Source organism: Topomyia yanbarensis, unplaced genomic scaffold (assembly GCF_030247195.1).
Source record: "Topomyia yanbarensis strain Yona2022 unplaced genomic scaffold, ASM3024719v1 HiC_scaffold_6, whole genome shotgun sequence".
NCBI classification, from domain to species: domain Eukaryota; kingdom Metazoa; phylum Arthropoda; class Insecta; order Diptera; family Culicidae; genus Topomyia; species Topomyia yanbarensis.
Genome location: NW_026683824.1, coordinates 622,009 through 647,290, shown reverse-complemented (window position 1 = coordinate 647,290; position 25,282 = coordinate 622,009). Strand labels below are relative to the sequence as shown.

Genomic DNA, 25,282 nt, shown 5'->3' with positions numbered 1-25,282 from the left:
GATTGATACAGTACTAACTCACCAGCCATCAACTTTACTTTTATCATTCAGACCAATTAAAGGTACGCAAATTCATAGGTAGACAGGTAGGTGAAAGCGTGGTAAGCTAAAACGTGCGCGCGCGAAAAAAAGAGTCGGTCGGCGGTTCGTTGCTATCGAGAAACGAGCCGTTTTGTCCCATGATACGCAAGCTCAGGAGAAAGAAAAAGGAAATGCATATATGAAAAAAGGGAAACCCAGCGACTGAGCGCGTTGTAGTGTTACGACGGTCTCTCGCATATCCATCAAAATCGCACATTAAACAGTACGCCCCTGCAACGTGGATGAAAATTATGAAGGATACATTTCAAACTAATTCTTTTTTCTAAACATTTGGTGGCCCTGAAAAGGGCCTTTTGTGTTGTCGTGAACGTCGTGGTAGGGCTTAACCACCAAAACCGTACAATGTGCGTCCCTGGCGTTTAAGCGCATAGACGACATCCATCGCAGTGACGGTCTTCCGTTTGGCATGTTCAGTGTACGTCACAGCGTCCCGGATAACGTTTTCCAGAAAAATCTTCAGCACACCACGGGTTTCCTCGTATATCAAACCGGAGATTCGCTTCACTCCTCCACGTCGAGCCAGACGACGAATGGCGGGTTTGGTGATGCCCTGGATATTGTCACGAAGCACCTTGCGGTGCCGCTTAGCGCCTCCCTTGCCGAGCCCTTTGCCTCCTTTGCCACGGCCAGTCATCTTCTTGGTTGTTGTAGGTAATAACTTAGTAGGCTAGCGCAGCACACCTGCAGCAGCGAGATTCCAATACCGAATGTTGCAATTCTTTTTTTTTTTTTTTTTTTATTTATGTGACTTTAAATTTATTCATTCGTCACATCAATCAAAAATAAATAACTACATTTCATTTAACAAAGTGAACTTAAATACTATCTAATAATTTTTCTTCTTTCATAAATTCAATCAATTTTTCTTCATGATCTGGTCCAAGTATTTCACCTAAAGTCAGGTTGGCAAAATGTAGGTCCCTACTCTGCTGATTTCGTTGACAGTCTACCAGTAGGTGCCGTATTGTGAGGTCTTCCCCGCAGCATTGTGGTTTGTCTATCCGGTCCAGGAGAAAATCGTGCGTCAGCTTTGTGTGCCCGATGCGGAGCCTGGTGATAGCAGTTTGTTCTGAAGAATCATTCCTGTCTTTCCAGGCCGCGGTTGTTGATTTTATACTTCTCGTGAAAGTGTTACAGTTGTTCCATTCTGCATCCCATGCTTGTCGGAGTTGAGCTTTTGCATATTGCACGAAGTCCTTAGCTGGTACTGGGATATCGTTGCACTCTCTGGTTCGACCCTCACCGGCTAGATGATCTGCTCTTTCGTTTCCAGTAATGCCAGAGTGACTTGGCACCCAGCAGAATGTGATATTTTTATCAGCCGATGTGCATTCGACAGCCTGTATCCACGGGTGTCGGGACTTTCCGTGGTCAATAGCTTGAATGCAGCTCGCTGAATCGCTAAATATAATCGTGTGGCCAGAGATCGGTGCATTTTCAGCGGCAATCATAAGTGCTAATGCCTCTGCTGAAAAAATGGTACAACAGTCCGGAATGCGCATAGAGATATTGGTGTGTTCACTGTGTACTCCCAGACCGACGCCCTTCTCGTCTAACGAGCCGTCGGTGTAAAACTTTGTCGATGTGGAGTATTGTTTCGTTAGCATCTCGTTGAATACAGCTTGTATTTTTGCTGGGGCTTCATGAGCTTTCAGTTGGTTCTTTATTTTCCAGTCGATAGCAGGTTCGGATGAATTCCATGCTCTGTCGCTTACTCGGCTAAGGGTACTGATGGTCGGCAATTGACGTGATGTTAACCGCTTCAGCCACTCTGATGTCCTTCTGACCATAGGACAGATCAGTTCTTCATCTATTGGTCGTTTTTCCAGCCAGCTGCATGCTTTGCTAACGAGGCAACCGGTCATGAGGTATTCAAAAGGCATTTGTCCACTTTCTATGAGTAGTGAAGGTATGGGACTGGTTATATGTGCTTTCGAGATAGTTCTAATCGCAGTGTGGTAGATCGGTTGAAGCCGTTTCATCACCCTTTCACCACCCCTACTATATAGTCCGAATCCATGGGTAATTTTGGTTATCAGGATGCTGTTGCAGATCCTGATAAGTGTTTGACGGCTACCGCTAGCATATCTTCTACTAATTGCTTTTAGTATCTTTAGTTGGTTTTGACAATTTTTGACGAGGTAATCAGCGTGCTTCATAAACTTCAGATTTGAATCTATTTGTACTCCTAGTACCTTTGTACTTCCTACTTTTTCGATGATGCCTTTCGGGGTTTTCAAGTCTGGGACGTTTTTGTGCTTACCGCCACTGCATACATGGAGCAGTTTGGACTTTGCAGCAGAAAATTCAAGCCCTTGCTGTTCAGCCCAGGTTAGCACACAGTTTAGTGTAGTTTGTGCTTTTATTCGAACGGCTCGTGGGAAGCTTCCAGCAGCGATGATGATTAAATCGTCCGCGTAAATCAGTATATCTATATCTTCCGGGATGCATTCGCAAATGGAGTTGATGGCGATATTAAAGAGAGTTGGCGAAATCACTGAGCCTTGTGGTATTCCATTCTCAAGTGGTCGTCGATCAGAAAGTGCACCATCTACAAACACTCTAAAGCATCTTTCGTTCAGGAAGTTGTGGACATACCTCTGCATCCTGCTCCCAACGTTCCACTGGCTGAGAGTAGAGATAATTGGGTGTCTCCACGTTCTGTCGAATGCCTTCGATAAGTCAAGCATTATCACATCTGCATGCATGCCGGATTCTAGCGCGTCTTCTAGAATCGTCTCAAGTTGAGCTAAATGGCTGTCCACGCCGGAGCCTGGACGAAAGGCAAACTGTCGGTTTCCAAGTCTGTTATTTGATTCTATTTCCTCAGTCAATCGCCGATTTATCATCCGTTCAAGAATTTTACCGACACAACTGGTTAGTGATATCGGTCTGTATTCTTCTGCTTCGGTTCCTTTTTTGTCGGGTTTCTTGATTGGTATAATAGTAGCCTCTTTCCACTCGGTTGGAATGTTACCGCTACTCCAAACACCGTTGTATATGTCTAGTAGAACCAATTTCGCCTGTACGGGAAGATGTTTCAGCAGTGGGTATCCAATTCGATCAGGACCTTCAGATAGCCCTGCAGCCTTGTTGAGTGCCCAGTTTAATTCGCTAAAGCTGAAGTTAGCATCCAGTGGTGAGTATTCTGTGTTGAAGTTGGGTACGTTTCTCTCTTCTTGTTCCTTACGTTCCTGGAACGTTTTCGAGTAGCCATCAGTTGCCGATACTGCTGCAAAGTGATCAGCAAGTGAATTGGCCATGTCGGCAGGGGTGTCGGTGAATGTGCCGTCAATTCGCAGATATTTTCTATTGCTTCTCCGTTTTCCGCTTAGTGCGTTGATTTTTTCCCATAGCTTCTTGGATGTAGTGGTTGGGTTGATTTCCTCAACAAATTTCTTCCAGCTCGAATTTTTTGCTTCTTGAATAGCGTTTCTAGCATCCCTTCGTGCTTCCTGGAAATCCTTTAGCGCCTGTACTTTTCTTGAATCTTTGTCATCCAATCGTCGTAGTGCTCGAAGTGTTTTTCTTCTGTACTTAATGGCTTTTTTTACCGTGTCATTCCACCATGGTACAGATTTAGGTCCTGGGCGACCACTAGTTCGCTGGATTGATTTCTTGGCGGCATTGAAGATAAGCTGACTGAATTCGGAGGCGGAGTATTCTTTCGATATGTCCATGTTATCTTTAATTTCGTTCTGAAATTTCTCCCAGTTGGCGTTGTCGTATTTCCATCGTGGCCTTGCACAGACTGTCGGAGACGAGCGGCCAGTAACCAATCTAATGGGATAATGGTCACTGCCGTGATTGTCTTCCTCCACCTGCCAGCTAAATCTGGCTGAGATTTGCCAGGATATTATGGAAAGATCGATTGCAGAAGTTGATCCATCAGCTAGACTTATTCGGGTGTGGGTGCCGTCATTGAGGAAAACTAGACCTTTGTCAATACACCACTGTTCTATCATTTTCCCTCTCAGATCAGTATGCTTGGATCCCCATTCAGTGCTAGCAGCATTGAAATCTCCCATTAATATTACTGGTTCTGGTAGTTGAAGTATGAGTTCGCTGAGCTGTTTTTCTATATTTCTGTTTGATCGTTCGCTTGGAGGGATGTACACGCTTACAATTGTTGACTTCGAACCTGTGTCAATTTGTACAGCTATTGCCTGCATCTCTGTTCGAATTTGTAGTTGTTTGTGGGGAATATCACTTCGCACTCCCAGTGCTACTCCGTGTTTAATGTTATTTATTATTCCTTCAACTAAGTACAAATCATAGTCCTTAATGGTGGGGGCGCAATCTATCGGGGTCATGGTCTCCTGCAGCGCCAGTACACAGGGTGAGTACTGGTTTATTAGCAATTGTAATTCAGGTAGTCGGCGTCTCAAACTGGCGATGTTCCACTGTATAGCGAAAGTGTTATCAACATACTGGTCTCTTTGTCTTCTTGCTTGTTTATTGGTTGATTGCGTCATTGTTAGGTCGGAGAAGTTTCTTTTTTCCTTTTCGGTTGATAACAATAGTGTCAGATCTGTCAGATTCGTTGTCCGTTATACTCATACCGTCTGTGTTTACATCGGAAATTTCTGTTTCAAAAGTGTGTTCTAGTGTTAACTGTGTCGAAAAAGTTTGTTTTGGGTGATCGTGCTCAGTATTTTTAGTTGTTCCGGAAGTTATCTTCTTCAAGGGTGGGGGACGAAATTCGGATCCAGTTGGCGTTTCCGGCGAGACTTCTTTTTGGCGTTTTTTCTGCAGTTCCTTCTTTTTCTTTTTTCCTTCGTCGGTTTTTTGGCATTGGCAGTTTGAGCGTCCTTTTAGTTCGGTTATCACAGCAGCAAGTTGATTCCGTAGGGCGGTTATTTCTTCTTTCAGATTCGCGATTTCCTTGTCCTTGTTATCTTCTTGCTGTATGATCAGTCTTTTGCTGACGTTGGAGTACGATTTAGCACCGATTCGGCTGTCGTATAGTTTTTTGGCCTCCGCAAACGATAATCCTTGTTCGGATTTTATCCGGATGATTTCGTTCTCTCGTTTGTATATCAGGCAATTACGGTCGGTCGGTTTGTGGCTTTCCTTGCAGTGGAAACAATTTTCAGTATTTTTGCAATCTTCGGTTTTGTGTTCATGTGCCGAGCAATTTTGGCACCGTGGTGCACTTTTACATCGAGCCTTTGTATGTCCGTATTCAAGACAGTTAAAGCATAACATGGGTACGGGATAATAAAAACGAGTTGCCACTCTAAGCGCTCCGAAGAAAATATGCTGTGGCCAGGTTGTACCTTCCATGGTCAGTACCATTGTAGACGTGTTCACTCTCAAATTGTCCACCAATCTGGTAAAGCGACGCACTGCCGTTACTCCTTGAGGAGCCAACTCAGTTAGTAGCTCTTCCTGTGTCATATCGCTTACTTCTGGACAGTTAACTATGCATCTGCTATAGTTAAGCGTGGGGTGTGCTGTTATTTCGACCGGCGTTCCATCAATTAATTTTTTCATACCGAGCAATTTGGAGGCATGTTCCTGATTTCGCACTTTTACAACATATTTAGTACCTTTGGCTTCGGTAGTAGCGGTATATGCGCCACCGATTAATAATTGGATCGACTTACCCACTGTGAAGGGATGATTTTTCGGTAGTACTCCCTCATTAGCAGCCTTAAGTAGAAGCACAATCACCTTTCCGTGCTTTCCTTCCGCATCCATCCATCTCGGCAGGCCTGCGCCGTAATCATCCGGCGGTCGAGGCAGCCCGTATGTCGATGATGAGGCCATTCGGCCGAACAAAATATTCCCAACAGCCACTCACTTCAATGTTTTATTGCAGAGAAAATCGAGAAATAAAGTGCACTGGCAACAATAACCGGTTTTACAAAAACGTCACTATTCCGACAGGGTTTTTTACAGCCAATTGCGTCTCTCTCTACTCACACACCGACCACGTCACCACGTCGGTTTTTTCCACGATTGCTTCACGACCGTTTCACTTTTGATCGCCGACCGCGTCACTCTACCGATGGCGGTTTTTTCACTGCCAGCGGGATCTTCAATGGTGGTTTTTCTCACCGATAACGTCAATTTTTCTTCCGATAGTAGTTTTTCACATACGATCACTTTGTTTTTTAAAAACCTCCAGCCACCTCACTGCACTAATGGCGGCTTTTTCACTACCAGTGGCGTCACTTTTCTGATGGCGGCTTTTGCACCGTTCTTGTCACTTCTCGTGTGCGGTTTTTTCACTCCCGGTATCGTCATCCAAATGAAAAGGCAGCGGATGCTTCCCCGGTCAATGCCGGTTGTCACTAACACGGGAAATTTGCTACAATTCACATATCACTTTTTCAACATATATGAGTTCGCTAATGTTAACTTTCTGCTGGCGACTCTATGTTTACTCCCGTCGGCGCTACCCAGCCGAAAAAGGGCAGCGGATGCTTTCCCGGTCTATGCCGGTTGTCACACTCGCGGGAAACGAAAAATAAATCCACTGTATTTTTCCACGTCACTTCGACTTTGCTTGCTTACGCGCGTATACAAAAGCGTCCGTACAGCTCGCTGGTCAGACAAAGACTGAATGTTGCAATTCGGCCCATTGAGTAGCGCTTTTATACTGATGCACACACATTCTCAGTCGCCGCCGCATAGGAAGATTACCATGGCTGCTATCTATATGCTTACTCGTGATGTGTTGGTTTGAAGGGGAAATAGCGCGAACACGAAGTTCACTGTTGCCACTGTTTTAGTAGCTTGGGATTGCCGAAATCTGCTTTATCCGGACTAATGCTGACATGGTAGCATTTTCCCTGGAAAACGATTGCCCGGAAATTGATTCTCCTGAAAAAGAAAGAAAGAAAAAGTAAATCGAAAAACAAACGGGTTTTTTTTTTAACTTATAAAGATTTTCTATACATCCGTCTACATGGTACGTTATATTGGCTTCTATGGTACTTAAATATCGATATCTGATACTGATCTATGATGGAACAAATTGTTACTGATGAACAAACTATTTCTGTTTGATATTCTTCTACTGTTGGAATTTTATTGATTTCTAGGCGATTTTTTTTGCTCATACATAGTTTTTCTTTTTAGGAATATTTTTTTGCAAATCTAATGAAAAGCTGAAAAAATCAAGTCTGGCAACACTGGCTCCGGAATGGAAATGGTGGGGGAAGTATAGTAGCCGAATCGAACCGTATACAGAACGAAAAGGCACATGGCACGTACACGAGCGAGACAGGCGATAGTAGTGTTTATTCGCGACTATAAAAAAAATCGGTCGGTCTGTTTTGGTCATCATTCGTCGTTTGAACAGCATCACAGTGGTATCAGTAGTAGAGCAGAATTTTCGCGCCATGGCCCGTACGAAACAGACCGCCCGCAAGTCCACCGGAGGGAAAGCTCCCCGCAAACAGTTGGCAACGAAGGCTGCCCGTAAAAGTGCCCCAGCTACGGGTGGCGTTAAGAAGCCCCATCGCTACAGACCAGGAACTGTCGCGCTGCGAGAAATTCGTCGCTATCAGAAGTCGACAGAGCTACTAATCCGCAAGCTGCCCTTCCAGCGTCTGGTTCGTGAGATCGCGCAGGACTTCAAAACCGATCTGCGCTTCCAGAGCTCAGCCGTCATGGCCCTTCAAGAAGCCAGCGAGGCTTACCTGGTTGGTTTGTTCGAGGATACCAATCTGTGCGCTATCCATGCCAAGCGAGTGACCATCATGCCGAAAGACATCCAACTGGCTCGCCGGATCCGTGGGGAGCGGGCCTAAATTTGGTGTGTGCCCATCACCCCCCAGAACGAAACAGCAACAAACGGTCCTTTTCAGGACCACAACCAATCATATTTTACTAAGAATTATTAGCAGAAATTTTCCGTTTCCCTCCAAAAATGCTCAGGCGGGTGGCTGTGTGTGTTTGTTAGACAGCACGCCGATGGGGGATTTTTTGCCAGCAGCACCACCTCGTACCGATCGACAGTAGTAGCGTGTGAAAAACAAGACCCATTGAGGGAAATCTTGCGCGGCCGATTTGTGATTTAGCACCAAATCGATGAGTGAACTTTTGAGAGATTGGGTGAAATCGTCAATGCCATGATATGAGGGAAACTATTATTAAGCGTCTGACGAGCATTGCAAAAAAAAAAAACTTGTGCAATGCTCACAGAAATGTACGTTGATGATTATCGGAGTGAAAATCAAATTAACTCTTTTTATCAGAAGAAAATAGTCGCCCTGAAAAGGGCGGTTTTTACGGCTAGAAAGGAGCGGGATTTAAGTTGCTGCGGAGGCCCTCTTTTCAGTCTTCTTCGGCAGCAGTACGGCCTGTATGTTAGGCAACACGCCACCCTGAGCAATGGTCACACCGGAGAGCAGTTTGTTCAGCTCTTCGTCATTTCGAATGGCCAGCTGCAGATGACGGGGGATGATTCTGGTCTTTTTGTTATCGCGAGCAGCGTTTCCTGCCAGCTCCAGTACTTCGGCGGCAAGATATTCCATCACAGCTGCCAAGTAGACGGGTGCTCCGGCACCGACACGTTCAGCATAATTTCCCTTCCTCAGCAGACGGTGAATTCGGCCAACAGGGAACTGGAGACCGGCACGAACTGAGCGGGATTTTGGCTTTCCCTTCACTTTTCCTCCTTTACCGCGTGCAGACATTGTTGTAGGTTTATCGCTGTGCGCGTTCGTGTGTAGTCACGTAGACAATACGAGTAACACTGATGCCACTCGCGCACACAGCACCCCTTGTTATGCATTCGCTTCATTGCACATCGTTCGCCAAAGGGGCGGAGTAGCGAACGAACGAATCGCGCTAAACACAAAAAAGGACGAACCTTCGTCTCGCTACACGATCGTATATAAGCGATATGTAGTGATTTTTGCTACCAATCAGTCAGCGCAGTTCGCATCGAGAGCGTTAACAGCAGCACAACCACGTCGTTACTATGGCACCGAAAGCCAGCGGAAAGGCTGTGAAAAAATCCGGCGGCGGCGGTGGCAAGGCACAGAAGAACATCGCCACAAAAGCAGGAGGAGGAGAGAAGAAGAAGCGAAAGCAACGGCGCAAGGAAAGCTACGCTATCTACATCTACAAGGTGCTGAAGCAGGTCCATCCGGACACCGGTGTCTCGTCGAAGGCGATGAGCATCATGAATAGCTTCGTGAACGACATCTTCGAGCGTATTGCTAACGAAGCATCTCGTCTGGCCCATTACAACCGACGGTCGACGATCACCTCCCGCGAGGTACAGACCGCCGTTCGTTTGCTGTTACCGGGAGAGCTGGCGAAACATGCCGTATCGGAAGGTACCAAGGCCGTTACCAAGTATACCAGCTCGAAGTAAACGTGTCGCCCGCCCCGCCGCCGGATGTCACACACCACCACCCCATCGTCATCGGCCCTTTTCAGGGCCACCAAAACACGTTCTGGTAAAGAGTTGAATTGAAATGTGTACACATAGTTTATATAAACATTAGTTGTTGTTGTTTGTTTGTTTGTTTGTTTCATTAGAGCAAAAACGTCGTTGTCATTTTTGTTTCTCTGTCCATTTTTCAAATCATCACCAAATCAATTGCTGTAGTTTGTGGAAGTAGTCTTTCCCCTTACCGCTAGTTGATTGTTTTTGTTAAGACGGAAAACGGTTTTTTTTCTACCCCTTTATCGTCTATATTCTACTCAGTCAGTCTAAAACAGCCCCTGCGTATGAAAATTCTGCCGCAAAAAGAACACATTTCTGGATCATACTTGTTAATACAATGCACTTCCCAGCCTTCAAACTTCTGATCTGCGTTGAACGTTAATAATTAAATACCCAACACAATTCATAATCGCAAAGTTGAACAATACAATACGTTCGTCAATTTAGGCTAAAAAATCGGTAATTATCGTTCGTTCGTTTGTTTATTGTGCCAGCCAATTTTTCTCTGTTTTATTATAGCCAAAATAAGCGCGTTGTTTGCTAATCAGAGTAATATTATACTTGCTCTGTTTGTTTGTTAAGGCAACAGAAAACCACGGCCTACTATTAATTTACCTGTACGTACGTACGTTTATCTGAGCAAGAAACCGCGCCTATTTACTATAGTGATTTGTTTAATCAAACTAACGACGACTGATTTATCTTGCCAATCGGCAGCCAGTTGAATGCGGGTGTGTGCGCGCGCTGCTGCTCAAGCTAGAAAACTCATGGGGGGAACGGAGCATTAACGGAAAATAAGCATCAATCAATTCTTTACAATTTTGTTAGTCCTGAAAAGGACTGTTGTTTTGGGGGGACGCGCACGTTGTCGGGAATTTACTTCTTGCCGGCGGTGACCTTCTTCGGGGCGGTGGCGGCCTTCTTTGGCTTAGGTGCCCTCGGCTTGTTCGCTGCAGCCTTCGATGGTTTGGTGGCTTTCTGTTTAGTGGCAGCCGTTACCGCCTTTGCAGGGGCAGCAGCTTTCGCTTTCTTCGTAGCCGATTTCTTAGCGGCCGGGATCGCCGCCTTTGGCTTGCTGGTCTTCTCACCACCACCAGCCGGCGGATTTTTCTTCTCCCCGGATTTAGTAGCCGATTTCTTCGGTTTTTTCGCTGCACCCGATGGTGGTTTCTTATCGCCAGCCGGTTTCTTTGCTTCGACCGTCACCTTAAACGATCCGGAAGCACCGGTACCCTTGGTCTGGGTGATGTTTCCCTTCTCGACACCCGTTTTCAAAGCCTTCCGGATAAACGGAGCCAGCCTGGCGACGTCACACATGTAGTTGGCGGCGATGTACTTTTTGATCGCCTGCAGTGATGATCCGCTCCGTTCCTTCAGGGTCCGGATGGCAGCCAGAACCATCTCACTCACTGGTGGATGGGTTGAAGATTTTTTCGGTTTCTTGGCGTCACTCTTGCTAGCCTTGGCCGCCTGCTTCGGTGGCGCTTTGGCGGCTGGCGGAGAGGCGACGACGGCAGGGGCCGTAGCAGCAACGTCGATAGCAGTTTCAGCCATTGCGCGTTCGTTTGGTTTGGTTTTCTTCCACACACACAGTTGTAGACGACGAGTCGATGGATGCACGATGATGCAAGTCTGCGAATATGATAACCGGGGGTCCGGTGTCTGTTGTTTAGGATCGTATTCATCGGCTCTGTTTGGGAACGCGTAGATGACGGTTGGAAGTTACTATTCGATCGGTGCCGGTAAAATTTTACGGACTGTTGTTTTAAATCAACCAAAATCGAATTACTGCTTGTGAAAAGTACACTGGAAGTTTGCATTCAATTTACTGCACTGTCCGCACCGTCCAAACTAACACCCGCTGAACATTCTGTTTTAAGCGTATGGCCGAATATTATCAAATCATGTATCCGACTATGGCGGCACGTGCAAACTGAATTGTGGAAAATAGGTTAATTTGAACCTTCTAGCAATTGGAAAACCTTTTCGGTGCTATCCAATCGAAAGAAAACTTCTCTCTATATAAAATTATTTCATTTTTGTACATATTTGCTCGAGCGGAAGTGCTCGTAATTTGGCGACCTGCGGAAAACGTTTCGGTCGGCTGGTCCTTTGCTGAAAACTTTCGTTATTAAAATTACTAAAACAAAAAAAGTTAACGGGTGGCAACACAAATTTTGGATTTTTTTTCTCAACCTGTCAAAAAAAAAGACAAACGATTCGATTGAAATTAGAAGATACGTTCTCCATTGTTGGCCAAAAATTAGTGAACATTTCAAACCGATCCGTAATTGGATGCTGTTCGGCGAAGCTTCCGTTTGATGTCGGAACAGGCGCGTAGTACGGCGTCTACGTCAACTTTGCTAATGCATTTCGTGATCTTCTACCAATCAACTTGTTTGCAATTCGTGGCTCTCAAAACGAAATCCCGAAGAAATCTGCGATTGGGCGACACTGAAGCAAATTGTGAAGCGGGTTGTGCTTTTTAGGGTACAAATGGGATCGAGTGGGTATTCGGGAACAATTGTTTTTTTTTTTTTTTGCTTTTTTTTGCGAGGGAAGTAACTTGCTTCGTGCAAAACAAAATATTTAGCCAAAATAATTTTTTTATCAACCGGCAAGCGGCATTGAGATTGCACCGTCGAAAGGTGTTGTAAACAGTCGACGGCGCAACGTTTTCCCCTTTGAAATATTGTACCGTGCACTTTTCGCCGAGATTCTTGTGTTGCTCGTAGAACCGTACAACGCGCTCGCGAAATGCTTTCTTGTTTCGACGGCAGAGACAGACAGAGAGAAATACCTCGAAAAAAATCCAACATTTTAGTTGCGGATTTTGATTTTAGTGCTCTAATCATCAGTGTTATTTCGAATTGCTTTGGCTAACTCAAAATTCTATTATTTAGGATGTACTGATCAACTCGCTACATCGTTGTGTACATGGCTGTGAGCTGATAAACCGCACGCGTCGACCATCACACCCAGGCGCTTCAGCGCACGCATCGATGGGAACGCTTGTCCCCCGACACAGATCACAAGCTGGACTTTTTTACGGTTGCTCAATCTCTCTCTCTCTCTCTCTCTCTCTCTCTCTCTCTCTCTCTTCCTGTGTGTGTGTGTGTGTGTGTGTTGTAATTGCTTCCTGATTGATACAGTACTAACTCACCAGCCATCAACTTTACTTTTATCATTCAGACCAATTAAAGGTACGCAAATTCATAGGTAGACAGGTAGGTGAAAGCGTGGTAAGCTAAAACGTGCGCGCGCGAAAAAAAGAGTCGGTCGGCGGTTCGTTGCTATCGAGAAACGAGCCGTTTTGTCCCATGATACGCAAGCTCAGGAGAAAGAAAAAGGAAATGCATATATGAAAAAAGGGAAACCCAGCGACTGAGCGCGTTGTAGTGTTACGACGGTCTCTCGCATATCCATCAAAATCGCACATTAAACAGTACGCCCCTGCAACGTGGATGAAAATTATGAAGGATACATTTCAAACTAATTCTTTTTTCTAAACATTTGGTGGCCCTGAAAAGGGCCTTTTGTGTTGTCGTGAACGTCGTGGTAGGGCTTAACCACCAAAACCGTACAATGTGCGTCCCTGGCGTTTAAGCGCATAGACGACATCCATCGCAGTGACGGTCTTCCGTTTGGCATGTTCAGTGTACGTCACAGCGTCCCGGATAACGTTTTCCAGAAAAATCTTCAGCACACCACGGGTTTCCTCGTATATCAAACCGGAGATTCGCTTCACTCCTCCACGTCGAGCCAGACGACGAATGGCGGGTTTGGTGATGCCCTGGATATTGTCACGAAGCACCTTGCGGTGCCGCTTAGCGCCTCCCTTGCCGAGCCCTTTGCCTCCTTTGCCACGGCCAGTCATCTTCTTGGTTGTTGTAGGTAATAACTTAGTAGGCTAGCGCAGCACACCTGCAGCAGCGAGATTCCAATACCGAATGTTGCAATTCGGCCCATTGAGTAGCGCTTTTATACTGATGCACACACATTCTCAGTCGCCGCCGCATAGGAAGATTACCATGGCTGCTATCTATATGCTTACTCGTGATGTGTTGGTTTGAAGGGGAAATAGCGCGAACACGAAGTTCACTGTTGCCACTGTTTTAGTAGCTTGGGATTGCCGAAATCTGCTTTATCCGGACTAATGCTGACATGGTAGCATTTTCCCTGGAAAACGATTGCCCAGAAATTGATTCTCCTGAAAAAGAAAGAAAGAAAAAGTAAATCGAAAAACAAACGGGTTTTTTTTTTAACTTATAAAGATTTTCTATACATCCGTCTACATGGTACGTTATATTGGCTTCTATGGTACTTAAATATCGATATCTGATACTGATCTATGATGGAACAAATTGTTACTGATGAACAAACTATTTCTGTTTGATATTCTTCTACTGTTGGAATTTTATTGATTTCTAGGCGATTTTTTTTTGCTCATACATAGTTTTTCTTTTTAGGAATATTTTTTTGCAAATCTAATGAAAAGCTGAAAAAATCAAGTCTGGCAACACTGGCTCCGGAATGGAAATGGTGGGGGAAGTATAGTAGCCGAATCGAACCGTATACAGAACGAAAAGGCACATGGCACGTACACGAGCGAGACAGGCGATAGTAGTGTTTATTCGCGACTATAAAAAAAATCGGTCGGTCTGTTTTGGTCATCATTCGTCGTTTGAACAGCATCACAGTGGTATCAGTAGTAGAGCAGAATTTTCGCGCCATGGCCCGTACGAAACAGACCGCCCGCAAGTCCACCGGAGGGAAAGCTCCCCGCAAACAGTTGGCAACGAAGGCTGCCCGTAAAAGTGCCCCAGCTACGGGTGGCGTTAAGAAGCCCCATCGCTACAGACCAGGAACTGTCGCGCTGCGAGAAATTCGTCGCTATCAGAAGTCGACAGAGCTACTAATCCGCAAGCTGCCCTTCCAGCGTCTGGTTCGTGAGATCGCGCAGGACTTCAAAACCGATCTGCGCTTCCAGAGCTCAGCCGTCATGGCCCTTCAAGAAGCCAGCGAGGCTTACCTGGTTGGTTTGTTCGAGGATACCAATCTGTGCGCTATCCATGCCAAGCGAGTGACCATCATGCCGAAAGACATCCAACTGGCTCGCCGGATCCGTGGGGAGCGGGCCTAAATTTGGTGTGTGCCCATCACCCCCCAGAACGAAACAGCAACAAACGGTCCTTTTCAGGACCACAACCAATCATATTTTACTAAGAATTATTAGCAGAAATTTTCCGTTTCCCTCCAAAAATGCTCAGGCGGGTGGCTGTGTGTGTTTGTTAGACAGCACGCCGATGGGGGATTTTTTGCCAGCAGCACCACCTCGTACCGATCGACAGTAGTAGCGTGTGAAAAACAAGACCCATTGAGGGAAATCTTGCGCGGCCGATTTGTGATTTAGCACCAAATCGATGAGTGAACTTTTGAGAGATTGGGTGAAATCGTCAATGCCATGATATGAGGGAAACTATTATTAAGCGTCTGACGAGCATTGCAAAAAAAAAAAACTTGTGCAATGCTCACAGAAATGTACGTTGATGATTATCGGAGTGAAAATCAAATTAACTCTTTTTATCAGAAGAAAATAGTCGCCCTGAAAAGGGCGGTTTTTACGGCTAGAAAGGAGCGGGATTTAAGTTGCTGCGGAGGCCCTCTTTTCAGTCTTCTTCGGCAGCAGTACGGCCTGTATGTTAGGCAACACGCCACCCTGAGCAATGGTCACACCGGAGAGCAGTTTGTTCAGCTCTTCGTCATTTCGAATGGCCAGCTGCAGATGACGGGGGATGATTCTGGTCTTTTTGTTATCGCGAGCAGCGTTTCCTGCCAGCTCCAGTACTTCGGCGGCAAGATATTCCATCACAGCTGCCAAGTAGACGGGTGCTCCGGCACCGACACGTTCAGCATAATTTCCCTTCCTCAGCAGACGGTGAATTCGGCCAACAGGGAACTGGAGACCGGCACGAACTGAGCGGGATTTTGGCTTTCCCTTCACTTTTCCTCCTTTACCGCGTGCAGACATTGTTGTAGGTTTATCGCTGTGCGCGTTCGTGTGTAGTCACGTAGACAATACGAGTAACACTGATGCCACTCGCGCACACAGCACCCCTTGTTATGCATTCGCTTCATTGCACATCGTTCGCCAAAGGGGCGGAGTAGCGAACGAACGAAACGCGCTAAACACAAAAAAGGACGAACCTTCGTCTCGCTACACGATCGTATATAAGCGATATGTAGTGATTTTTGCTACCAATCAGTCAGCGCAGTTCGCATCGAGAGCGTTAACAGCAGCACAACCACGTCGTTACTATGGCACCGAAAGCCAGCGGAAAGGCTGTGAAAAAATCCGGCGGCGGCGGTGGCAAGGCACAGAAGAACATCGCCACAAAAGCAGGAGGAGGAGAGAAGAAGAAGCGAAAGCAACGGCGCAAGGAAAGCTACGCTATCTACATCTACAAGGTGCTGAAGCAGGTCCATCCGGACACCGGTGTCTCGTCGAAGGCGATGAGCATCATGAATAGCTTCGTGAACGACATCTTCGAGCGTATTGCTAACGAAGCATCTCGTCTGGCCCATTACAACCGACGGTCGACGATCACCTCCCGCGAGGTACAGACCGCCGTTCGTTTGCTGTTACCGGGAGAGCTGGCGAAACATGCCGTATCGGAAGGTACCAAGGCCGTTACCAAGTATACCAGCTCGAAGTAAACGTGTCGCCCGCCCCGCCGCCGGATGTCACACACCACCACCCCATCGTCATCGGCCCTTTTCAGGGCCACCAAAACACGTTCTGGTAAAGAGTTGAATTGAAATGTGTACACATAGTTTATATAAACATTAGTTGTTGTTGTTTGTTTGTTTGTTTCATTAGAGCAAAAACGTCGTTGTCATTTTTGTTTCTCTGTCCATTTTTCAAATCATCACCAAATCAATTGCTGTAGTTTGTGGAAGTAGTCTTTCCCCTTACCGCTAGTTGATTGTTTTTGTTAAGACGGAAAACGGTCTTTTTTCTACCCCTTTATCGTCTATATTCTACTCAGTCAGTCTAAAACAGCCCCTGCGTATGAAAATTCTGCCGCAAAAAGAACACATTTCTGGATCATACTTGTTAATACAATGCACTTCCCAGCCTTCAAACTTCTGATCTGCGTTGAACGTTAATAATTAAATACCCAACACAATTCATAATCGCAAAGTTGAACAATACAATACGTTCGTCAATTTAGGCTAAAAAATCGGTAATTATCGTTCGTTCGTTTGTTTATTGTGCCAGCCAATTTTTCTCTGTTTTATTATAGCCAAAATAAGCGCGTTGTTTGCTAATCAGAGTAATATTATACTTGCTCTGTTTGTTTGTTTGTTTGTTAAGGCAACAGAAAACCACGGCCTACTATTAATTTACCTGTACGTACGTACGTTTATCTGAGCAAGAAACCGCGCCTATTTACTATAGTGATTTGTTTAATCAAACTAACGACGACTGATTTATCTTGCCAATCGGCAGCCAGTTGAATGCGGGTGTGTGCGCGCGCTGCTGCTCAAGCTAGAAAACTCATGGGGGGAACGGAGCATTAACGGAAAATAAGCATCAATCAATTCTTTACAATTTTGTTAGTCCTGAAAAGGACTGTTGTTTTGGGGGGACGCGCACGTTGTCGGGAATTTACTTCTTGCCGGCGGTGACCTTCTTCGGGGCGGTGGCGGCCTTCTTTGGCTTAGGTGCCCTCGGCTTGTTCGCTGCAGCCTTCGATGGTTTGGTGGCTTTCTGTTTAGTGGCAGCCGTTACCGCCTTTGCAGGGGCAGCAGCTTTCGCTTTCTTCGTAGCCGATTTCTTAGCGGCCGGGATCGCCGCCTTTGGCTTGCTGGTCTTCTCACCACCACCAGCCGGCGGATTTTTCTTCTCCCCGGATTTAGTAGCCGATTTCTTCGGTTTTTTCGCTGCACCCGATGGTGGTTTCTTATCGCCAGCCGGTTTCTTTGCTTCGACCGTCACCTTAAACGATCCGGAAGCACCGGTACCCTTGGTCTGGGTGATGTTTCCCTTCTCGACACCCGTTTTCAAAGCCTTCCGGATAAACGGAGCCAGCCTGGCGACGTCACACATGTAGTTGGCGGCGATGTACTTTTTGATCGCCTGCAGTGATGATCCGCTCCGTTCCTTCAGGGTCCGGATGGCAGCCAGAACCATCTCACTCACTGGTGGATGGGTTGAAGATTTTTTCGGTTTCTTGGCGTCACTCTTGCTAGCCTTGGCCGCCTGCTTCGGTGGCGCTTTGGCGGCTGGCGGAGAGGCGACGACGGCAGGGGCCGTAGCAGCAACGTCGATAGCAGTTTCAGCCATTGCGCGTTCGTTTGGTTTGGTTTTCTTCCACACACACAGTTGTAGACGACGAGTCGATGGATGCACGATGATGCAAGTCTGCGAATATGATAACCGGGGGTCCGGTGTCTGTTGTTTAGGATCGTATTCATCGGCTCTGTTTGGGAACGCGTAGATGACGGTTGGAAGTTACTATTCGATCGGTGCCGGTAAAATTTTACGGACTGTTGTTTTAAATCAACCAAAATCGAATTACTGCTTGTGAAAAGTACACTGGAAGTTTGCATTCAATTTACTGCACTGTCCGCACCGTCCAAACTAACACCCGCTGAACATTCTGTTTTAAGCGTATGGCCGAATATTATCAAATCATGTATCCGACTATGGCGGCACGTGCAAACTGAATTGTGGAAAATAGGTTAATTTGAACCTTCTAGCAATTGGAAAACCTTTTCGGTGCTATCCAATCGAAAGAAAACTTCTCTCTATATAAAATTATTTCATTTTTGTACATATTTGCTCGAGCGGAAGTGCTCGTAATTTGGCGACCTGCGGAAAACGTTTCGGTCGGCTGGTCCTTTGCTGAAAACTTTCGTTATTAAAATTACTAAAACAAAAAAAGTTAACGGGTGGCAACACAAATTTTGGATTTTTTTTCTCAACCTGTCAAAAAAAAAAGACAAACGATTCGATTGAAATTAGAAGATACGTTCTCCATTGTTGGCCAAAAATTAGTGAACATTTCAAACCGATCCGTAATTGGATGCTGTTCGGCGAAGCTTCCGTTTGATGTCGGAACAGGCGCGTAGTACGGCGTCTACGTCAACTTTGCTAATGCATTTCGTGATCTTCTACCAATCAACTTGTTTGCAATTCGTGGCTCTCAAAACGAAATCCCGAAGAAATCTGCGATTGGGCGACACTGAAGCAAATTGTGAAGCGGGTTGTGCTTTTTAGGGTACAAATGGGATCGAGTGGGTATTCGGGAACGATTGTTTTTTTTTTTTTTTGCTTTTTTTTGCGAGGGAAGTAACTTGCTTCGTGCAAAACAAAATATTTAGCCAAAATAATTTTTTTATCAACCGGCAAGCGGCATTGAGATTGCACCGTCGAAAGGTGTTGTAAACAGTCGACGGCGCAACGTTTTCCCCTTTGAAATATTGTACCGTGCACTTTTCGCCGAGATTCTTGTGTTGCTCGTAGAACCGTACAACGCGCTCGCGAAATGCTTTCTTGTTTCGACGGCAGAGACAGACAGAGAGAAATACCTCGAAAAAAATCCAACATTTTAGTTGCGGATTTTGATTTTAGTGCTCTAATCATCAGTGTTATTTCGAATTGCTTTGGCTAACTCAAAATTCTATTATTTAGGATGTACTGATCAACTCGCTACATCGTTGTGTACATGGCTGTGAGCTGATAAACCGCACGCGTCGACCATCACACCCAGGCGCTTCAGCGCACGCATCGATGGGAACGCTTGTCCCCCGACACAGATCACAAGCTGGACTTTTTTACGGTTGCTCAATCTCTCTCTCTCTCTCTCTCTCTCTCTCTCTCTCTCTCTCTCTCTCTCTCTCTCTCTCTCTCTCTCTCTCTTCCTGTGTGTGTGTGTGTGTGTGTGTGTTGTAATTGCTTCCTGATTGATACAGTACTAACTCACCAGCCATCAACTTTACTTTTATCATTCAGACCAATTAAAGGTACGCAAATTCATAGGTAGACAGGTAGGTGAAAGCGTGGTAAGCTAAAACGTGCGCGCGCGAAAAAAAGAGTCGGTCGGCGGTTCGTTGCTATCGAGAAACGAGCCGTTTTGTCCCATGATACGCAAGCTCAGGAGAAAGAAAAAGGAAATGCATATATGAAAAAAGGGAAACCCAGCGACTGAGCGCGTTGTAGTGTTACGACGGTCTCTCGCATATCCATCAAAATCGCACATTAAACAGTACGCCCCTGCAACGTGGATGAAAATTATGAAGGATACATTTCAAACTAATTCTTTTTTCTAAACATTTGGTGGCCCTGAAAAGGGCCTTTTGTGTTGTCGTGAACGTCGTGGTAGGGCTTAACCACCAAAACCGTACAATGTGCGTCCCTGGCGTTTAAGCGCATAGACGACATCCATCGCAGTGACGGTCTTCCGTTTGGCATGTTCAGTGTACGTCACAGCGTCCCGGATAACGTTTTCCAGAAAAATCTTCAGCACACCACGGGTTTTCTTGTATATCAAACCGGAGATTCGCTTCACTCCTCCACGTCGAGCCAGACGACGAATGGCGGGTTTGGTGATGCCCTGGATATTGTCACGAAGCACCTTGCGGTGCCGCTTAGCGCCTCCCTTGCCGAGCCCTTTGCCTCCTTTGCCACGGCCAGTCATCTTCTTGGTTGTTGTAGGTAATAACTTAGTAGGCTAGCGCAGCACACCTGCAGCAGCGAGATTCCAATACCGAATGTTGCAATTCGGCCCATTGAGTAGCGCTTTTATACTGATGCACACACATTCTCAGTCGCCGCCGCATAGGAAGATTACCATGGCTGCTATCTATATGCTTACTCGTGATGTGTTGGTTTGAAGGGGAAATAGCGCGAACACGAAGTTCACTGTTGCCACTGTTTTAGTAGCTTGGGATTGCCGAAATCTGCTTTATCCGGACTAATGCTGACATGGTAGCATTTTCCCTGGAAAACGATTGCCCAGAAATTGATTCTCCTGAAAAAGAAAGAAAGAAAAAGTAAATCGAAAAACAAACGGGTTTTTTTTTTAACTTATAAAGATTTTCTATACATCCGTCTACATGGTACGTTATATTGGCTTCTATGGTACTTAAATATCGATATCTGATACTGATCTATGATGGAACAAATTGTTACTGATGAACAAACTATTTCTGTTTGATATTCTTCTACTGTTGGAATTTTATTGATTTCTAGGCGATTTTTTTTTGCTCATACATAGTTTTTCTTTTTAGGAATATTTTTTTGCAAATCTAATGAAAAGCTGAAAAAATCAAGTCTGGCAACACTGGCTCCGGAATGGAAATGGTGGGGGAAGTATAGTAGCCGAATCGAACCGTATACAGAACGAAAAGGCACATGGCACGTACACGAGCGAGACAGGCGATAGTAGTGTTTATTCGCGACTATAAAAAAAATCGGTCGGTCTGTTTTGGTCATCATTCGTCGTTTGAACAGCATCACAGTGGTATCAGTAGTAGAGCAGAATTTTCGCGCCATGGCCCGTACGAAACAGACCGCCCGCAAGTCCACCGGAGGGAAAGCTCCCCGCAAACAGTTGGCAACGAAGGCTGCCCGTAAAAGTGCCCCAGCTACGGGTGGCGTTAAGAAGCCCCATCGCTACAGACCAGGAACTGTCGCGCTGCGAGAAATTCGTCGCTATCAGAAGTCGACAGAGCTACTAATCCGCAAGCTGCCCTTCCAGCGTCTGGTTCGTGAGATCGCGCAGGACTTCAAAACCGATCTGCGCTTCCAGAGCTCAGCCGTCATGGCCCTTCAAGAAGCCAGCGAGGCTTACCTGGTTGGTTTGTTCGAGGATACCAATCTGTGCGCTATCCATGCCAAGCGAGTGACCATCATGCCGAAAGACATCCAACTGGCTCGCCGGATCCGTGGGGAGCGGGCCTAAATTTGGTGTGTGCCCATCACCCCCCAGAACGAAACAGCAACAAACGGTCCTTTTCAGGACCACAACCAATCATATTTTACTAAGAATTATTAGCAGAAATTTTCCGTTTCCCTCCAAAAATGCTCAGGCGGGTGGCTGTGTGTGTTTGTTAGACAGCACGCCGATGGGGGATTTTTTGCCAGCAGCACCACCTCGTACCGATCGACAGTAGTAGCGTGTGAAAAACAAGACCCATTGAGGGAAATCTTGCGCGGCCGATTTGTGATTTAGCACCAAATCGATGAGTGAACTTTTGAGAGATTGGGTGAAATCGTCAATGCCATGATATGAGGGAAACTATTATTAAGCGTCTGACGAGCATTGCAAAAAAAAAAAACTTGTGCAATGCTCACAGAAATGTACGTTGATGATTATCGGAGTGAAAATCAAATTAACTCTTTTTATCAGAAGAAAATAGTCGCCCTGAAAAGGGCGGTTTTTACGGCTAGAAAGGAGCGGGATTTAAGTTGCTGCGGAGGCCCTCTTTTCAGTCTTCTTCGGCAGCAGTACGGCCTGTATGTTAGGCAACACGCCACCCTGAGCAATGGTCACACCGGAGAGCAGTTTGTTCAGCTCTTCGTCATTTCGAATGGCCAGCTGCAGATGACGGGGGATGATTCTGGTCTTTTTGTTATCGCGAGCAGCGTTTCCTGCCAGCTCCAGTACTTCGGCGGCAAGATATTCCATCACAGCTGCCAAGTAGACGGGTGCTCCGGCACCGACACGTTCAGCATAATTTCCCTTCCTCAGCAGACGGTGAATTCGGCCAACAGGGAACTGGAGACCGGCACGAACTGAGCGGGATTTTGGCTTTCCCTTCACTTTTCCTCCTTTACCGCGTGCAGACATTGTTGTAGGTTTATCGCTGTGCGCGTTCGTGTGTAGTCACGTAGACAATACGAGTAACACTGATGCCACTCGCGCACACAGCACCCCTTGTTATGCATTCGCTTCATTGCACATCGTTCGCCAAAGGGGCGGAGTAGCGAACGAACGAAACGCGCTAAACACAAAAAAGGACGAACCTTCGTCTCGCTACACGATCGTATATAAGCGATATGTAGTGATTTTTGCTACCAATCAGTCAGCGCAGTTCGCATCGAGAGCGTTAACAGCAGCACAACCACGTCGTTACTATGGCACCGAAAGCCAGCGGAAAGGCTGTGAAAAAATCCGGCGGCGGCGGTGGCAAGGCACAGAAGAACATCGCCACAAAAGCAGGAGGAGGAGAGAAGAAGAAGCGAAAGCAACGGCGCAAGGAAAGCTACGCTATCTACATCTACAAGGTGCTGAAGCAGGTCCATCCGGACACCGGTGTCTCGTCGAAGGCGATGAGCATCATGAATAGCTTCGTGAACGACATCTTCGAGCGTATTGCTAACGAAGCATCTCGTCTGGCCCATTACAACCGACGGTCGACGATCACCTCCCGCGAGGTACAGACCGCCGTTCGTTTGCTGTTACCGGGAGAGCTGGCGAAACATGCCGTATCGGAAGGTACCAAGGCCGTTACCAAGTATACCAGCTCGAAGTAAACGTGTCGCCCGCCCCGCCGCCGGATGTCACACACCACCACCCCATCGTCATCGGCCCTTTTCAGGGCCACCAAAACACGTTCTGGTAAAGAGTTGAATTGAAATGTGTACACATAGTTTATATAAACATTAGTTGTTGTTGTTTGTTTGTTTGTTTCATTAGAGCAAAAACGTCGTTGTCATTTTTGTTTCTCTGTCCATTTTTCAAATCATCACCAAATCAATTGCTGTAGTTTGTGGAAGTAGTCTTTCCCCTTACCGCTAGTTGATTGTTTTTGTTAAGACGGAAAACGGTCTTTTTTCTACCCCTTTATCGTCTATATTCTACTCAGTCAGTCTAAAACAGCCCCTGCGTATGAAAATTCTGCCGCAAAAAGAACACATTTCTGGATCATACTTGTTAATACAATGCACTTCCCAGCCTTCAAACTTCTGATCTGCGTTGAACGTTAATAATTAAATACCCAACACAATTCATAATCGCAAAGTTGAACAATACAATACGTTCGTCAATTTAGGCTAAAAAATCGGTAATTATCGTTCGTTCGTTTGTTTATTGTGCCAGCCAATTTTTCTCTGTTTTATTATAGCCAAAATAAGCGCGTTGTTTGCTAATCAGAGTAATATTATACTTGCTCTGTTTGTTTGTTTGTTTGTTAAGGCAACAGAAAACCACGGCCTACTATTAATTTACCTGTACGTACGTACGTTTATCTGAGCAAGAAACCGCGCCTATTTACTATAGTGATTTGTTTAATCAAACTAACGACGACTGATTTATCTTGCCAATCGGCAGCCAGTTGAATGCGGGTGTGTGCGCGCGCTGCTGCTCAAGCTAGAAAACTCATGGGGGGAACGGAGCATTAACGGAAAATAAGCATCAATCAATTCTTTACAATTTTGTTAGTCCTGAAAAGGACTGTTGTTTTGGGGGGACGCGCACGTTGTCGGGAATTTACTTCTTGCCGGCGGTGACCTTCTTCGGGGCGGTGGCGGCCTTCTTTGGCTTAGGTGCCCTCGGCTTGTTCGCTGCAGCCTTCGATGGTTTGGTGGCTTTCTGTTTAGTGGCAGCCGTTACCGCCTTTGCAGGGGCAGCAGCTTTCGCTTTCTTCGTAGCCGATTTCTTAGCGGCCGGGATCGCCGCCTTTGGCTTGCTGGTCTTCTCACCACCACCAGCCGGCGGATTTTTCTTCTCCCCGGATTTAGTAGCCGATTTCTTCGGTTTTTTCGCTGCACCCGATGGTGGTTTCTTATCGCCAGCCGGTTTCTTTGCTTCGACCGTCACCTTAAACGATCCGGAAGCACCGGTACCCTTGGTCTGGGTGATGTTTCCCTTCTCGACACCCGTTTTCAAAGCCTTCCGGATAAACGGAGCCAGCCTGGCGACGTCACACATGTAGTTGGCGGCGATGTACTTTTTGATCGCCTGCAGTGATGATCCGCTCCGTTCCTTCAGGGTCCGGATGGCAGCCAGAACCATCTCACTCACTGGTGGATGGGTTGAAGATTTTTTCGGTTTCTTGGCGTCACTCTTGCTAGCCTTGGCCGCCTGCTTCGGTGGCGCTTTGGCGGCTGGCGGAGAGGCGACGACGGCAGGGGCCGTAGCAGCAACGTCGATAGCAGTTTCAGCCATTGCGCGTTCGTTTGGTTTGGTTTTCTTCCACACACACAGTTGTAGACGACGAGTCGATGGATGCACGATGATGCAAGTCTGCGAATATGATAACCGGGGGTCCGGTGTCTGTTGTTTAGGATCGTATTCATCGGCTCTGTTTGGGAACGCGTAGATGACGGTTGGAAGTTACTATTCGATCGGTGCCGGTAAAATTTTACGGACTGTTGTTTTAAATCAACCAAAATCGAATTACTGCTTGTGAAAAGTACACTGGAAGTTTGCATTCAATTTACTGCACTGTCCGCACCGTCCAAACTAACACCCGCTGAACATTCTGTTTTAAGCGTATGGCCGAATATTATCAAATCATGTATCCGACTATGGCGGCACGTGCAAACTGAATTGTGGAAAATAGGTTAATTTGAACCTTCTAGCAATTGGAAAACCTTTTCGGTGCTATCCAATCGAAAGAAAACTTCTCTCTATATAAAATTATTTCATTTTTGTACATATTTGCTCGAGCGGAAGTGCTCGTAATTTGGCGACCTGCGGAAAACGTTTCGGTCGGCTGGTCCTTTGCTGAAAACTTTCGTTATTAAAATTACTA

General features: G+C 46.1%; 8 protein-coding genes across 8 annotated transcripts; all 8 read right to left on the bottom strand.

Moving 5' to 3' along the window:
- Positions 1–424: 424 nt before the first annotated feature.
- On the bottom strand, positions 425–736 carry LOC131695865 (histone H4-like). The gene has a single exon (XM_058984401.1). It carries the CDS (start codon positions 734–736, stop codon positions 425–427), a length of 312 nt encoding a protein of 103 aa, XP_058840384.1.
- A 6,085-nt stretch (positions 737–6,821) lies between these two features.
- On the bottom strand, positions 6,822–8,753 carry LOC131696010 (histone H2A-beta, sperm-like). The gene is made up of 2 exons (XM_058984540.1): positions 8,503–8,753; positions 6,822–6,933 (listed from the first exon to the last, which is right to left on the bottom strand). The coding sequence occupies exons 1-2, from the start codon at positions 8,751–8,753 to the stop codon at positions 6,822–6,824; spliced, it is 363 nt and encodes a 120-aa protein (XP_058840523.1).
- A 1,027-nt stretch (positions 8,754–9,780) lies between these two features.
- On the bottom strand, positions 9,781–11,068 carry LOC131696009 (histone H1A, sperm-like). Its single transcript, XM_058984539.1, has 2 exons — positions 10,514–11,068; positions 9,781–9,807 (listed from the first exon to the last, which is right to left on the bottom strand). Exons 1-2 carry the CDS (start codon positions 11,066–11,068, stop codon positions 9,781–9,783), a joined length of 582 nt encoding a protein of 193 aa, XP_058840522.1.
- A 2,011-nt stretch (positions 11,069–13,079) lies between these two features.
- Positions 13,080–13,391, bottom strand: LOC131695857 (histone H4-like). Its single transcript, XM_058984394.1, has one exon. The coding sequence runs from the start codon at positions 13,389–13,391 to the stop codon at positions 13,080–13,082; it is 312 nt and encodes a 103-aa protein (XP_058840377.1).
- A 221-nt stretch (positions 13,392–13,612) lies between these two features.
- On the bottom strand, positions 13,613–15,545 carry LOC131696008 (histone H2A-beta, sperm-like). The gene is made up of 2 exons (XM_058984538.1): positions 15,295–15,545; positions 13,613–13,724 (listed from the first exon to the last, which is right to left on the bottom strand). The coding sequence occupies exons 1-2, from the start codon at positions 15,543–15,545 to the stop codon at positions 13,613–13,615; spliced, it is 363 nt and encodes a 120-aa protein (XP_058840521.1).
- A 1,023-nt stretch (positions 15,546–16,568) lies between these two features.
- On the bottom strand, positions 16,569–20,220 carry LOC131696007 (histone H1-like). The gene is made up of 4 exons (XM_058984537.1): positions 20,076–20,220; positions 18,140–18,243; positions 17,310–17,942; positions 16,569–16,595 (listed from the first exon to the last, which is right to left on the bottom strand). The coding sequence occupies exons 1-4, from the start codon at positions 20,218–20,220 to the stop codon at positions 16,569–16,571; spliced, it is 909 nt and encodes a 302-aa protein (XP_058840520.1).
- Positions 20,221–20,441: 221 nt separating this feature from the next.
- LOC131696006 (histone H2A-beta, sperm-like) lies at positions 20,442–22,374 on the bottom strand. Its single transcript, XM_058984536.1, has 2 exons — positions 22,124–22,374; positions 20,442–20,553 (listed from the first exon to the last, which is right to left on the bottom strand). Exons 1-2 carry the CDS (start codon positions 22,372–22,374, stop codon positions 20,442–20,444), a joined length of 363 nt encoding a protein of 120 aa, XP_058840519.1.
- Positions 22,375–23,397: 1,023 nt separating this feature from the next.
- On the bottom strand, positions 23,398–24,693 carry LOC131696005 (histone H1A, sperm-like). The gene is made up of 2 exons (XM_058984535.1): positions 24,139–24,693; positions 23,398–23,424 (listed from the first exon to the last, which is right to left on the bottom strand). Exons 1-2 carry the CDS (start codon positions 24,691–24,693, stop codon positions 23,398–23,400), a joined length of 582 nt encoding a protein of 193 aa, XP_058840518.1.
- Positions 24,694–25,282: the final 589 nt, after the last annotated feature.